At 37.1% G+C, this 14,906-nt stretch overlaps 3 protein-coding genes across 4 annotated transcripts in view; all 3 read left to right on the top strand.

The window, feature by feature from the left end:
* The first annotated feature begins 1,619 nt into the window (after positions 1–1,619).
* On the top strand, positions 1,620–6,158 carry LOC111486666 (protein ABHD17B-like). The gene is made up of 7 exons (XM_023133877.1): positions 1,620–2,250; positions 3,722–3,758; positions 3,843–4,079; positions 4,155–4,202; positions 5,061–5,527; positions 5,668–5,716; positions 5,833–6,158. Exons 1-7 carry the CDS (start codon positions 1,772–1,774, stop codon positions 5,857–5,859), a joined length of 1,344 nt encoding a protein of 447 aa, XP_022989645.1. The 5' UTR covers positions 1,620–1,771; the 3' UTR covers positions 5,860–6,158.
* A 1,153-nt stretch (positions 6,159–7,311) lies between these two features.
* Positions 7,312–10,123, top strand: LOC111486640 (pentatricopeptide repeat-containing protein At3g46610-like). Its single transcript, XM_023133835.1, has 2 exons — positions 7,312–7,451; positions 7,588–10,123. Exon 2 carries the CDS (start codon positions 7,591–7,593, stop codon positions 9,727–9,729), a length of 2,139 nt encoding a protein of 712 aa, XP_022989603.1. The 5' UTR covers positions 7,312–7,451; positions 7,588–7,590; the 3' UTR covers positions 9,730–10,123.
* A 1,749-nt stretch (positions 10,124–11,872) lies between these two features.
* Positions 11,873–14,906, top strand: part of LOC111486644 (uncharacterized membrane protein At3g27390-like) — an 8,167-nt gene continuing 5,133 nt past the window's right edge. The window contains exons 1-5 of one of the 2 annotated variants that reach the window (XM_023133839.1): positions 11,873–12,044; positions 12,171–12,434; positions 14,186–14,294; positions 14,372–14,567; positions 14,659–14,795. In XM_023133839.1, the coding sequence (XP_022989607.1) occupies positions 12,341–12,434; positions 14,186–14,294; positions 14,372–14,567; positions 14,659–14,795 (536 nt within the window). In that variant the 5' untranslated portion in view covers positions 11,873–12,044; positions 12,171–12,340. Of the gene's footprint in view, positions 12,435–14,185; positions 14,295–14,371; positions 14,568–14,658; positions 14,796–14,906 lie in introns of both variants that reach the window. The other variant, XM_023133838.1, reaches the window with a different exon arrangement.

Below are 14,906 nucleotides of genomic sequence, written 5' to 3' on the forward strand. Positions count from 1 at the left end.
AATGTTTCTGATTAGTTTTGACTAAACTTCCATCTATAATACATGCAGATCTCATATCAACATCTCTTCTAAGCCTTTTTATGGTGTGAATTAAGTTTGATTTGGATAAAGGAAATAATCATTCCCTTCCCATCTGCCTATTGTTCATTCTTTTCTTCACTGTAATTGATAATGATTTTCACCATTGCTGCCGTTGATCCAGGTTGGAGATGATGGGACTTGAGAGGTCAGGAAGAGTTTTTCCCCTTCTATGCTGGTGAATGAGTATGATCCTCTATCTCCTTGTCTACACGAGGTAACGAGCAATTCTCGACCGTTTGATTTGGTCGAGACAATATATAAGTGACTGACTAGAGGCTTGAAATGAAAAGAAATGTCGATATGTATTGAGTAGGAATGTTCTAATGACCTGATAACTCAAACCACCCTAACGACTTAACCCAACCCTGGGTTGGGTTTTTGGAGAACCAAAGTTTTGGTTTGGTTAGCGGGTTTAGATTTTTTGGTTAGTTTAACCCAACCTAATAAAAACTTGGTTAAATTTACAATCTTTACCCTCGCCTAAGGGTGTTCAAATGACCCGATAGCTCCAACAATTTAGACTTGTTTGATATTTGAGTTTTATGCGATTTGGGTTATTAATATGGCATATATAATGGATAATTAATTGATTTTTTACCGGTTTGAAAATAGAGAGTTAATTTATGATTAGGGATTCATTCTAATATTTAAAACTATTAGGATTGAATTTAAACTTTCAAAATTGTGGGGCATTCAATACATTTGATGTCGAACATAAAGAAGAGGCTTTCCCATGGGTTGGGACAAAGGGTTGTGATACCGTGAAGGTGAGTTAACTCCAAAATCTCATTTTCAGTTCAGATGGTAGGCTTCAATTTGCCTGTAAGTCGGAATCACTAGTAACCAACGATCAGCCATACAATGAAACACAGAATACTAAATTCCAAATTGCAACTTGCCTGCATGAAGTCGAAAATCACTAGCAACCACCAACTATAAAATGAAACATAAAATACACTAGTAACCACCGATCAACCATACAATGAAACACATAATAAAGTGACTAAACTAATATTTAAAACTTTTTAAGTTCTAACCATTAAGAATGATAATTGAATCATAAATCTTGATCTCTTATTGGTAGCAAATAAGAATGTTTATATGACTCGATAATCCGATCAATTTGGACAATCCAATTCAAACCATAAAAGTTAGGTTAGGTTGAATTTTTAAAAAATAAAAAATTTGGCTCGATTCACAGGTTGATGTTCTTTTCGAGTTAGCACGATCAATCCAATTCAACTCTACTTTTAAGATTACTATGACTATTAAGAATATTTGACAATTTGGCTCGGTTCACAAGTTAACATTCTTTTCGAGTCAGCACGATCAATCCGAAGATAAGGTTACAATCCAACTCAACTCTACTTTTAAGATTACTATGACTATTAAGAATATTACTATAACTATTAAAAATATTTGACATTTATAATTAAGTTGAGTGATGTATTCTAGTTCGGGAAAGTTTGATATTTGAAATTTACATTGGAAGACCAAACAAAGCAGAGGCTGCGTCCGCCATAATTCCCTTTCACACAGAGTACTGAGAGTAATCTGACCCTTCAAATAATTCAACCTTCACACCCCCTCTGGTCCACCGCTCTGTATCTCTCTCTCTCTCTCTCTCTCTAAAACATGGGGAAGGAAGGAGGCTTAATCCATTGAAGAATGTAGCAATCTCACTCACTGGATGAACATCTTCTGTGCTCTTTTCCCCACTGTCTCTGAAAAGAAAAATCCAAAGGGGTTAAAGGAATGTCGGTTTCATTTTGAAATTCCCAAATCGAAAACACCTCGAATAGATATAATCGGACGTTTTTTCAGTGTAGATTTTGAAATCTTTTGTGGGTTCCAAGGCAGCGGCGATATGGGTGGCGTTACCTCATCCATGGCGGCGAAGTTCGCCTTCTTCCCGCCGAATCCACCTTCCTATAAGCTCATCACTGATGATCTTACTGGTCTTTTGCTTCTTAGCCCTTTCCCTCATCGCGAAAATGTTGAAGTTCTGAAACTTCCCTCTCGTCGGAGCACCGATATTGTTGCCGTTTATGTCCGGCATCCTATGGCGACTTCCACTCTGTTGTATTCTCATGGCAACGCCGCCGATCTTGGCCAAATGTATGAGCTCTTCATCGAGCTCAGTATTCACCTGCGTGTTAATCTTATGGGGTACTTGTTCTTCCCCCCATTTCTTAACATTTGGATTTGATAACTCTGTTTTGATAGCTCTCTGTTTATGCCTTTTGATCTTCTCTATTTTGGCATTCTGTTCTGGAAGATTATGAGTTTGATTGCTTGCATTTTGTTTAATTTAAGCAAATTTAGATCGATTTAAGGGTATTTTTCATGGAATTTTGTTGTTGCTTGGTTTCTTTGAAGAATTTGCTTAAGTTCTGTTTCAGCTTTTTGTGAGTTATTGTTGTGTGGATCTTCCAATCTTGTGGGCTTCATTGTCACTCTGTTCGTTTCAGTTTATCAATCTATTATCCTTATAAATCATAGATTCAGAGCTTTAGTTTTGGCAAATTTAGATGCTGGAGAAGATGTTAAACAGTGCATCTTAATCAATAAAATTTTAAGAAGAACATTAGAAATGGACTCTTTGCTGTGATGAATTTGTTGATTTGTTAGTTCTTTCAAGCACAATCTGCAGGTAGGAGGAGTTGTGAATCCATGCTCTAAAGCTCACGTAGCTCATCGGCTTGTTCGATGGAAATTCTTGACCTTGCCGTGTCTACCAAATGTGAGATATCCCATATTGGTTGGGAAGGAGAACGAAACACCTTTTATAAGAGTGTGGAAACCTTTTCCTAGCAGACGCGTTTTAAAGCCTTGAGGGGAAGCCCGAAAGGGAAAGCCCAAAGAGGACAATATCTGCTAGCGGTTGGCTTGGGCCATTACAAATGATATCAAAGCCCGACATTGGACTATGTGCCAACGAGGAGGTTGTTCCCCGAAGGGGGTAGATACGAGGCGATGTACTAGTAAGGACGTTGGGCCCCAAAGGGGGTTAGATTTGGTGGGGTCTCACATCAATTAGAGAAAGGAATGAGTGCCAGCAAGGACGCTGGGCCCTGAAGGGAGGTGGATTATGATATCCCACATTGGTTGGGGAGGAGAACGAAACACCCTTTATAAGGGTGTGGAAACCTTTCCCTAGCAGACACGTTTTAAAGCCTTGAGGGGAAGCCTAAAGAGGGTAATATATGCTAGTGGTGGACTTGGGCCGTTACAAATGGTATTAGAGCCAGACGCCGGACTATGTGCCAGTGAGGAGGCTGTTCCCCGGGGGTAGACACGAGGCGGTGTGTCAGCAAGGACGTTGGGTCCCGAAGGGGGGTGGATTTCGTGGGGTCCCACATCAATTAGAGAAAGGAACGAGTGCAAGCGAGGACGTTGGGCCCTGAAGGGGGGTGGATTGCGATATCCCACATTGTTTGGGGAGGAGAACGAAACACCCTTTATAAGGGTGTGGAAACCTTTCCCTAGCAGACGCGTTTTAAAGTCTTGAGGGGAAGCCCGAAAGGGAAAGTCCAAAGAAGACAATATTTGCTAGTGGTGGGCTTGGGCCGTTACAAAACGAGTCTAAACAACCTCCTAAGTGTGTTGTTCCTGATACGGTTCCTTTTACTTCGTGCAGGTACGACTATTCGGGTTACGGTCAATCATCAGGAAAGGTGTGTTGAATTTGCTTCTGATGACAGAAATAACTCTGTATTTTATAGTAATAAAATGAGGATTTTTCAAACATTGTGTTGCAGCCATCTGAGCAAAATACATATGCAGATATTGAGGCTGCATATAAGTGTCTTGAAGAAAGCTATGGTACCAAGCAGGAAGATGTGATCTTATACGGTCAATCCGTTGGGAGTGGCCCGACTTTGGATCTTGCAGCTCGACTTCCTCGCTTAAGAGCTGTTGTTTTGCATAGTCCAATACTCTCTGGTCTAAGAGTCATGTATCCTGTAAAGCGCTCCTACTGGTTCGATATTTATAAGGTAAGATATTACTATTTGGTTCATTGGTTTTCATATACGTGTAGTTAACGGACTTCGTTTTCTATCTATGTGCAGAATATCGACAAAATTTCGCTGGTTAATTGCCCAATCCTCATCATTCATGTAAGGATGATCTTCAACTTAGTTCCTCTTTATGGCTTTGTGCATTGTTTGACATATGAGTTATGGATATGATTCTGTGGTGTTGATGCATCTCGGATTTGAATATGTTAAGCCGTTTGGTTCTTTTTATCTTAGTGTTATTAGGAGTCGGTAATAGGAGGGCGCTTGCTCGTTTGGCTGTTAATGTTTGTGATGCTATTAAAAGAAGATTAATCATTATCTGTAATAGTCCAAGCCCACCGCTAGTAGATATTGTCTGCATTGTCCTGTTACGTATCGCCGTCAGACTCAAGGTTTTAAAACATGTTTGCTAGGGAGAGGTTTCCACACCTTTATTAGGAATGCTTCTTTCCTCTCTCCAACCGATGTGGGATCTCACAATCCATCCCCCTTGGAGGCCAACATTCTCTTTGCTGGCACACCGTCCGGTATCTGGCTCTGATACCATTTGTAACAGCCCAAGCTCATCACTAGCAGATATTGTCCACTTTGTCCCATTACGTATCGTTGTCAGACTCACGATTTTAAAACGCGTCTACTAGGGAGAGGTTTCCACACTTTTATAAGGAATGTTTCATTCCCCTCTCCAACCGACATGGGATCTCACATTATCAGTCTTCTCTACTACTATAGTAAACGAGGAGGAAGTATCATCTCTTGGTTTAGTTTTTAGATTCATATACCATGAAAACATCAATGAAATTAACTCATATATACACGATGGCAACCTGTAGATTTAATTTCAAACATCCAAAAGAGTACAGATTTCTCTTCAAATTTTCAGTGTAATTTGTAGCTATCTAATGTTGGCTCTGTGAAAGTATTCAAAATCTAAGGCATCTTTACACCATTTTGCAGGGAACTTCAGATGATGTGGTTGATTGCTCCCATGGCAAGCAACTATGGGAGCTCTGTAAAGAGAAATACGAACCGCTGTGGCTAAATGGCGGAAACCACTGTAATCTCGAGCTCTATCCCGAGTATATCAGGCATCTAAAGAAGTTTGTAGGAACAGTTGAGAAACCTCCTTCACAGCGATACAGTGCCAGAAAAAGTACAGACCAATACGAGCAGCCTCGTAAGAGCACAGATTTTTTCGAGATTCCAAGGAAGAGCACAGACCGGAGAGATAAACCAAGGCGGAGCACTGATCAACCAGAGAAGCTGAAGGCTACTGATAAGTTAGAAAAGCTCAGACTCTCCTTTAACCATGGGGAGAGGTCTCGTAAAAGTGTCGATTGCCATGAAAAGTCATGGAAAATCGTCGAACACCAATTGGAAAGAGCAAGAAAAAGTGTCGATCGGCTTGATAGAATACAAACCGGGTAATGCGCGTGGATTTGCAAGGGAAAAAAACATCATTTTGTTTGCTTTCTTCTAATTTATTGTCACAGTCTATTATACAAATCTCTGCATCATTTGTTGCTGAGTGGTAAAGTAAAACTGGCTTTTGGAACATGGGAAGAACAAGGAAAAGGAGCATGCGCAGCTCAGCCATCTGCGGGAAATGGGAGGTCAGGATTTGACTTTTTGTCTCTTTTCAAAGCTTTCTTCTGCAAAATCTATGATGTCTGGTCTCCTAATTCAAAGCTGGTCCCTTTTTTGCTGTCTTTTGACTTTCTTTTCAAAGCTTTCTTCATGGTCTCGAAAGGATTAATGGCATGACATCGACTTTGGAATCGTTGTTCGGTTTCTTAGAGCAAGAGGTTCGTAGTAATGATGTGTTTTGACTTCTTGTAACTATTATTTGAAACGATGCTGTGTTTTGTTTTCATCGAGTTTGTTTTGAGAGATGACTGGTTCTTTTTTAGAAACGTTGTAATTATGTTTATTTTTGGCCGTCGTTGGATTTTCTTCCCATACTTTGCTTTCATGGTCTCAATAGGATTAATGGGGTTGAGTTCGAAATTGTTGTTTGATTTCTTAGAGCAAGAGGTTCGTAGTAATAACGTGTTTCGACTTCTTGTAAACTATTCTTTTGAACGTTGTTGTTATGTCTTGTTTTTGTTGACTTTGTTTTGAGGGATGACCGGTTCGTAGTATTGTGGAATACTTTCAAAGCTGTCTCTTTTTGGTTGTCGACCACCTTCCCACAATTTGCTTCATGGTCTCAAAAGGATTAGTAATGTCGACTTTGTAATTGTTGTTCGGTTTTTTAGAGCAAGAGAATCGTACTAATAACGTGTTTCAGCTTCTTGTAGATATTCTTTTGAATGTTGTTATGTCTTATTTCCGTCGAGTTTATTTCGAGGGATGACTAGTTTCTTTTGAGCAATGTAGTAATCATGAGCTACTTTCAAAACTCGTCCCTTTTTGGCTATCGGTTTGACCTTTTTCCCATAATTTGCTCGTGATCTAAACATATTAACAACGTCAACTTTGAAATTGTTGTTCGGTTTCTTAGAGCAAGAGATTTATAGTAATAATGTAAGAAACACATGCGTTTTTTAAGAATAAAATATTATTGAATTAACAAAATGTGGGTTTACTCGTTTGTCCAAACTTAAATACATTCATTACAAAGTTGGGGGTTGAATTTTTTGAAAATCAGTTGGTGGTTGATTGTTTTTGGGCCGGTCAACCCAATCAACCCAAGAGGTTATCACGAAAACTAATGATATTTAGCGATTAGAACCGATGTTAGATGAGTTGTGACTTGTGAATATTTGATATTTGAGATTTACGAAATTTTTGGTTGTTTTGGATTGTGAATATTATTCGAGTTGCTCGGGTCACCAATACAACCAACCTTCCGAACGTAAAATAGTGTCGGGCTGGCATGTCAACCCAATTTCAATGATCAAAAGAAATTGGATCGACCCATTTAATTATTCAATAAATTTTCAATATATATATATATAGATTTTCTTTAGGATTTTTTGAATCTTATATAAAAAATTTAGATTGTTTTATTACTTCTACTAGATAAAATTATTGATATTATAAAGTTTCAATTAATATTTTATTTTTTTTAAAAAAAACTTTTATTAATATTTAATATTTTAAAATTTTGTATAAACAAAAAACTATATTTTCTAAATTATAAAAATATGTATAAAAAAAAAAGAAACTAAAAAAAATTAACTACAAATTCAGTGGTTGTGAGAGGAACAACTTCGAAAGATAAAAAGAACCAAACAAAACCCGTATTATCCAAAAAAAAAATCCTTCACCAAATCCGCATTCATTTCAATCTCTCTTCAATCCTCTCATTTGCAGCTCAAACTGAAGCAGATACATCTCTAGCAGGTAATTCTGTTCTTCATTTCTCTTTCCGACTTTGGATTGTAATGGGAAATCATTCATAGGACACTCAAATTGTTCATTGCCGCTCAAATTCTGGGATTCTGTTTTTTTTTTTTTTTTTTCTCGTTAATTTCCATAGACGATGAGTATTCTTAGTGATTGGTGCCCTAGTAGCTCTGGCCTTGAATTAGGTTGTAGCTCTGTAGTTAATGGTTCAAGGAAAAGGATAAACTGCGTTGGGTTTTCTGGTTGTTGTGGAAATGGCGGTTTCTCTTTGATTCCCTTTAGTTCAAGTGTTTTGAGATGTGGATTTTGTTATGAGAACTCGAAATTTGATTGCAATTTTGAGTTCCGCCATGGCTGTTCTAAGCTTAGGGTTGCTCGATTAATGAAGCCGAAGAGGAATTCTCTTGGTGTGTGGTTTTTATCTGCTTGGGCTGTTGAACAACCAACGATTGACGGTGAAATTGTTAGGGTTCAATCGAATTGTGGTGATGATTTTCCTGAGAAGAGTTTAGATTGGGATGATCATGATCATGACACTGTTAATAGTGAAAATAGCAATGGAAGGAGTTTTAAAGATGAGGAAGGTATAGAGGGAGAGGGAGATGTTAAGGTCGATGTTCGTGCACTAGCAGGTCGGTTGGAGCTTGCTCGAACTGTAGATGATGTCGAGGAGGTTCTCAAGGATGTTGGTGAATTGCCTCTTCAAGTGTTCTCTTCCTTGATTAAAGGTTTTGGGAGAGACAAGAGGTTGGGGTGTGCATTGGCTCTTGTTGAATGGCTGAAGACAAGGAAGATCAAAACGAATGGTCGTATCGCACCAAACTTGTTCATATACAACAGTCTTCTCGGTGCGGTTAAGCAATCTGGAGAGTTTTCAAAAATGGAAGATATCTTGAATGATATGTCTCAGGAAGGGATCGTTTCAAATGTTGTTACGTACAATACTATTATGTCGATTTACTTGGACCAAGGACTGCCAATGAAAGCTCTCGACATTCTTGAAGAAATGCCGAAGAAAGGCTTAACTCTGTCTCCTGTGTCATACTCTACGGCCTTACGAGCATACCGAAGGATGAAAGATGGGAACGGTGCTTTAAAGTTCATGGTTGAGTTGAGAGAAAGATATCGTAATGGTGAGATAGCGAAAGACGATAACGTAGATTGGGACGATGAGTTCTTAAAGCTCGAAAACTTTACTAGGCGTGTTTGCTACCAAGTAATGAGGATTTGGCTCGTGAAGGGTGATAGCGCAAGCACGAAGGTATTGCAACTTCTCACGGAAATGGATAAAGCAGGACTGTCGCTCGATCGTGCTGAAGAGGAACGACTTGTTTGGGCTTGCACGTGTGCGGAGCACCATAATGTAGCAAAAGAATTGTACTATAGGATCCGAGAAAAGAAATCTGGGATAAGCTTATCTGTTTGTAATCATGTGATTTGGTTGATGGGGAAAGCTAAGAAATGGTGGGCTGCGTTGGAGATTTATGAAGATTTGTTGGAGAAAGGACCAAAACCAAATAATCTATCATATGAACTAATTGTTTCTCACTTCAATGTTCTTCTCACAGCTGCGAAAAACCGAGGAATTTGGAGATGGGGCGTTCGGTTACTCAACAAAATGGAAGAGAAAGGTCTTAAACCCGGAATTCGGGAATGGAACGCCGTTCTTGTTGCCTGTTCCAGAGCTGCCGAAACTTCCATGGCTATAGAAATTTTTAGGAGAATGGTCGACCAAGGCGAAAAACCGACTGTCCTTTCTTACGGGGCGTTACTTAGTGCCCTGGAAAAGGGAAAGCTCTATGATGAAGCGCGTAGTGTCTGGGATCATATGATTAAAGTCGGGGTGGCGCCGAACATCTATGCCTATACAACTATGGCTTCGGTTTTCACTGGCCAAGGGAAGTTCAATATGGTTGAACTCACTATCAACGATATGGTTGCATCAGGCATCGAGCCTACAGTCGTCACGTATAATGCGATAATCACGGGATGTGTTCGTAATGGCATGAGCAGTGTAGCTTACGAGTGGTTTCACCGCATGAAAGTTCGAAATATCTCTCCAAATGAGGTGAGTTACGAATTGCTCATCGAGGCCCTTGCGAAGGACGGTAAACCAAGGCTTGCTTATGAGTTATACATGAAAGCTAACAATGAGGGTCTCAATCTTTCCTCTAAGATATATGATGCAGTAATTCATTCCTCTCAAGTTTATGGAGCCTCCATTGATATAAGATTGTTAGGGCCTCGGCCACCGGACGAGAACAAGAGTTCATAGACTAAAATAAACGTCTTTTGAAGAATGTTCGTAAAACTGCCGACGTTCCCGGGGCAAAACGAACGGTTGGAAAGAAATGAAGTCAGTGATTGACGATGTCTCAGTACTCTGATCTCTTAATTTGTGCAGGACGCTATACAAGAAACTCGGTAAGCCTATGGCTTCTCATGACGAGTGCAAACGGAGCTCGAAAACGCCAACATGGCCTAGCGGAATATCATCAACAGCTGATCAAGGAAACAGGTAAGTCAACTTAGTAATTATGGATTTAGACACTTTTCTCTGTTGATATGTATGGAAATTTGATGGTCAAAAAAGGCTAAAAACACAAGTGATGCAGAAAGCTATTCTTTAATGAAAGTATATGAGAATGTGTAGCTTTTTCTTCTTCCTTCTTTTTTTAGGACTCCACTCCCGTTACTAGCCCTTCCTTCGTCATACCACTCCTTCGAGACCCTGAAAAATGAACAACTTTTCTTTAGTATCGTAAAGGTGAAAGGGCCCTTGATTTTGCTATTAGAAAATTTTCCCTTGATTGAAGAGCGGCTAACAAAACGGTTCCAAATAAATGAAAACGTGAACCTCGAACTGGAATGACTCACTTATTTTAACGAGACTGTTTCACACCGATTCTAAGCTCTTAGTGATAAAAGAAGGAAGAAATACGTTTTTAATTACAATCCTCGTTAATCGAATTAAATGGAATCTTATAATTTTTTAAGCTCAGCTTTCTCATTTACGAAACAAATCAACCCCGACACAGTTGAACATTTTTTTATGTTCAATCTTTCTTTAAAAACTTTGGTTTAGATCCCTAATCTCGAGATGGTTGTATATGAAAAGTTTCCCCATAAATAATATTACTAAATTTCATATATATTATCATATAATATTCTTTTAAGAAAAGAATCAGAATCTTTACTCATTTGATTTTGGAATATAAAAAAATTAATTGGTTGTTTAAAATTGATAAGAAATTTCTTGAAATTCTTTCTCTTAATTTTTTTTATTTTAAAAATATATTTTAATATATATCTTATTTGTACTTGAACCTGAAGTTTAAAAAATTAAAAAAACATTTTTTTTGTTTTAGAAAATAACGATTTAGTCTCTTAACTTTGATTAATTGCAATTTAGTCCTTTCACTTTAATATATAACAATTTAAAACTACCTTAATTTAATTAATAAATATATTAATATTTAAATATATAAATAATTTGTTTAATTAATATTTTTGGTTACTTTTTCACATTAATTATTAATGAATGATGCAATAAATGGGCCTCAAAGCTTCATTTTTTATAATCATTAGATTAAAACCAAAGATTATTTTAATTTAATTCTTAACAAAATATTCTTAATTTCAAATATGGTTGAACCAACCTGTAAAATTACCATTTAATCCCTATATAATTTATTCAATTCCTTTTTAGTCCGTGAGATTCTAATTGAGGAGTGAAAGAGTCAGAATAATATGGTTTATGATATCTCTCATATTATATTCGAAGAGAAACGAGCACATTACTTGTATACATTACTCTTATCACGATCAGAGAAACGAGTGCAATATTTTTACTTTTTCTCATAGAAATTGCACTTGAGATCTCCGAGTCATTGCATACCAGTATTGTGCATTACAGTCGGTAACGTCTTTGAAACAAGTCTATCTAGCGTTTTTTTTAAAGAAATTTGTTGTATGGTGATATCGTCAGTTTGTTTCAAAATTAATATATTTTTTTGTATTTAATTTTTAAAATTTATTTTGTTTTGTTATCTATTTTTTTTTTTTACATATATTTTTTGTTTTTGAATTTTAGTTAATAATTTATATATTATATTAAAAAATAAAAATATACTTAAAAAATTAATTATCGGCCTAAATTTAATTATTATTTTACATTTATAATTTAATTATCAATTAGTCCTTATACTTTGAAATTATTTCTTATTAGCCCAAAGTAAAATTGACATTTTGACTAATAGAATAACAATGTGGAGGAATGGGGAAGATGAGCAATAAATTTAATTTTAGGGACAAAAATATAAATTTTGAAAAGTTTTGGGGTAAATAAAAATTTAAAGAAAATTTTTTGTTTTGTTGGAAAAGTTTTTCCATTTATTGGAATATTCAATATTCGGTTATTGTCGTCTTATCAGCAAGAGACGCAAAATCATGAAGGAACAGCGCCGAAGTTGCTTCGGTGTAAAAGTCGATCCAAAAGCTCAGAGAACCAATTCTTCATTGAAAGCGGTTGGGTGTTCATTGTTCTTGAGTCCAACACTCCATTTTATCGGTTCTTCAACTGCTGTTCTTGTTTCAAATCCATTCGAAAGATCCCCCCGATTCTTGTGTCCTGTTAATTTCAACTGAGATTCCACTTGGTGGATAACTTTTGTTGTTTTTTGTGGCTCTTTTGCGGTGCGAGTTTTTGGATTTTAGTGTATTTTTTGGTGTAATTTCGAGCGAATGGCTTGAATTGATTGTAATTTGTGGACTGAATGTACTGGAGATTGGATTTTGGTGGTTTGTGCTTCGATTGAAGATGGTTTCTAGGTTGGTTTTGCATTCGATTGAAGATCTTTGAGGTCGATTGGTTGAGGGCGTTAATAATGGAACCTCCGAGGGGGTTTTTGTCTTCGTTATGGAACTTCATCTGCTTCCTTCCGTTCTTTGTTGGTCTTCTGCTTCTGGGCGCCATTAAAGGTTAGCTTCGAGGAATTCTTCTCATTGTTTTCTTTCTTAACTAGCTTGATACCGGATTGCTACTTTTTTGAACTAACCTAATGGATCTACAACAACTAAACAACAATAACACAATTACAACTAAGATAGATCCATTAATCTCCGAGATAAAGTGGAAATCATCTATTGAGGTTAGGACTAGGTAGACGGAGGTCTAGGAGCTTGAATAGCTTATTGAATTAGCTCAATGAGCTGGTTACTACTTGATGTGGAAGGCGGGTTTTGCGTTTTGCCTTTAGCCCCATGGAATATTTTGCTCTGAATACTTCACTTTAAAGTGGAATCAAAAGTGAAGGTTGGTTGTACTGTCTTCTTTATGCATCCCTAGCTGCTATTTTCATATTGGGGTAAATGATAGAAGTTCTTTAAGGTTTACTTTGAGAAAAACTAAGGGTCTTCTCCAAATTTGAGAATCTTAAGGGAGCCAGGGTCATAATGCGGTTTGTAGGGGATAGATAGGGATCGAATACTTGTGGAAGTCTAGGAAAGTAGAAAGCATAAGAAAAAAGGGAACCAACTTGATATGAACTCAAGCATCAATCATACAAGATAAACTTTAAGGAAGATGTGAAGAAAATGTTGTTCAAATTATCACAAGATGTTACAATTCATGTCACATTAAAGAAGAATCAAGCTCCATTTATTCTTGGATGACTACAAATTTTGGGTGGATGGTAATTTAGAGTTATGGTGTTTCTTTAATGTATTTTAAGGCTTATTTACTTGCTAATTACAGCTATAACGTATACACCGTGGCTAATTATGGTCATAAAGTATGAAAGTTACAACTCTTGGAAGGTCTCGTGTAAGGTTAAGGGTTTTCATTTTGAGGCTATATAAAGTCATGTATGTTATCTTTGTAAAAGAGATTTGGAATGGAGTAAAAAGAGCATTTGTGCTTTCCTTTAGCCAAGGGCTAAGTCTCTTTGCAATTCTATGTAGTTTAGATTGCATGTTTAGGATCATTCACGCTTGACGTGATCATTCTGCTTGTGTAGTGATTCGAATCTCAAACAAGTGTTCTTGCCTTGAGATATTTGATCAACAAGGTAATTCGAATCTTACTTTCACTTAGAGTGATTCCTAATCATTAGGGCTAAGTGTTCTTACCTTTCCTTTAGCTAAGTGCTAAGTTTCTTTGCAATTCTATGTAGTTTAGATTGCATGTTTAGAATCATTCAGGCTGGACATGATCGATCTTACTTGTGGAGTGATTTGAATCTCAAACAAGTGTTCTTACCTTGAGATATTCGATCAACAAGGCAATCTGAATCTTACTTCCCTTGTAGTGATTCCATATCATTTGGTATCAGAGCTTTCCCTTGGGTTGATTCCTTATCACATAGCAAAGAAATTTCCTTGGGTGCAAGGCCTTCCAACTTGTCCTTTTGATCTTAACTCACTCGGTTTTGCGACATTAGACTATCATCATAATTGGTCTTGCTTGCATAATAGATTGCCCTTGGCGAACTTATACTCCTAATTGCTCTGGTTGTGAAAACGGTCCTTGCAATGCATTGCCCTCTTGAAACTACAACGGACACTCTCTGTTAATATGGCCTGGTTACCCACAATATTTGCAAATGTTTGTTCCTTTCAAGCATTGGCCTTGATGTTTCTAACTGCAAATTTGGCACTGAGAATAACTAAACGATACGTATGAATTTTGTTGGTTTCAAAATTTATGTAACAATACCAGACGATTTTTTCAGGTATCATTCTGTGCCCTCTGATATGCCTCCTAATGGCAGCTGGAATCTCTGGTATCATATTAGGCCTTTGGCCAATGCACTGGTTCTGGACCTATTATAGCATTCTGAGGTGTGCTTTCACTACTTCCATTCTCTTCCATTATTCACCACCATAATTGATCTATCATTTTCCCCCTGAATTAACAGTGCCAAACAACTTGGACCTGTTTTAAAATTTGTTCTCTGCTTTGGAGCACTGCCCGTTCCCTTGATTTTGTGGCCCGTGGTTGGTGTAGTTGCAAGTATTATCGGCGGAGCTGCTTATGGATTCTTTTCACCAATTCTTGCTACATTTGATGCTGTTGGAGAATTAAAGACTAATAAATTGTTTCATTGCTTCTATGTACGGCTATGATTAGGTTCTGCCTAGTTATTTATTATCTTGTTTACTTTCTTGTTTGTATGAAGAGAAACTTATATTTTTGGGCATTCAGGATGGAACTTGGGACACAGTTAAAGGATGTTGCACAGTTATTCGGGATTTTGCGGACTTTTGCTACCATTCCTATAGATCATTTATGCTGGACCTACGAACAAAAACACCTCCAAATGGCGAACACTATGAGATAAGGTTTGTCTTGTTTTGTTTTATGTTTTTTGTCTGTTTTTTTTTTTTTTTTTTTTTTTTTTTTTTTTTTTTTTTTTTTTTTTTTTTTTTTTTTTTTTTTTTTTTTTTTTTTTT

The sequence above is a fragment of the Cucurbita maxima genome, unplaced genomic scaffold (assembly GCF_002738345.1).
Source record: "Cucurbita maxima cultivar Rimu unplaced genomic scaffold, Cmax_1.0 Cma_Scf00011, whole genome shotgun sequence".
In the NCBI taxonomy this organism is placed as follows: domain Eukaryota; kingdom Viridiplantae; phylum Streptophyta; class Magnoliopsida; order Cucurbitales; family Cucurbitaceae; genus Cucurbita; species Cucurbita maxima.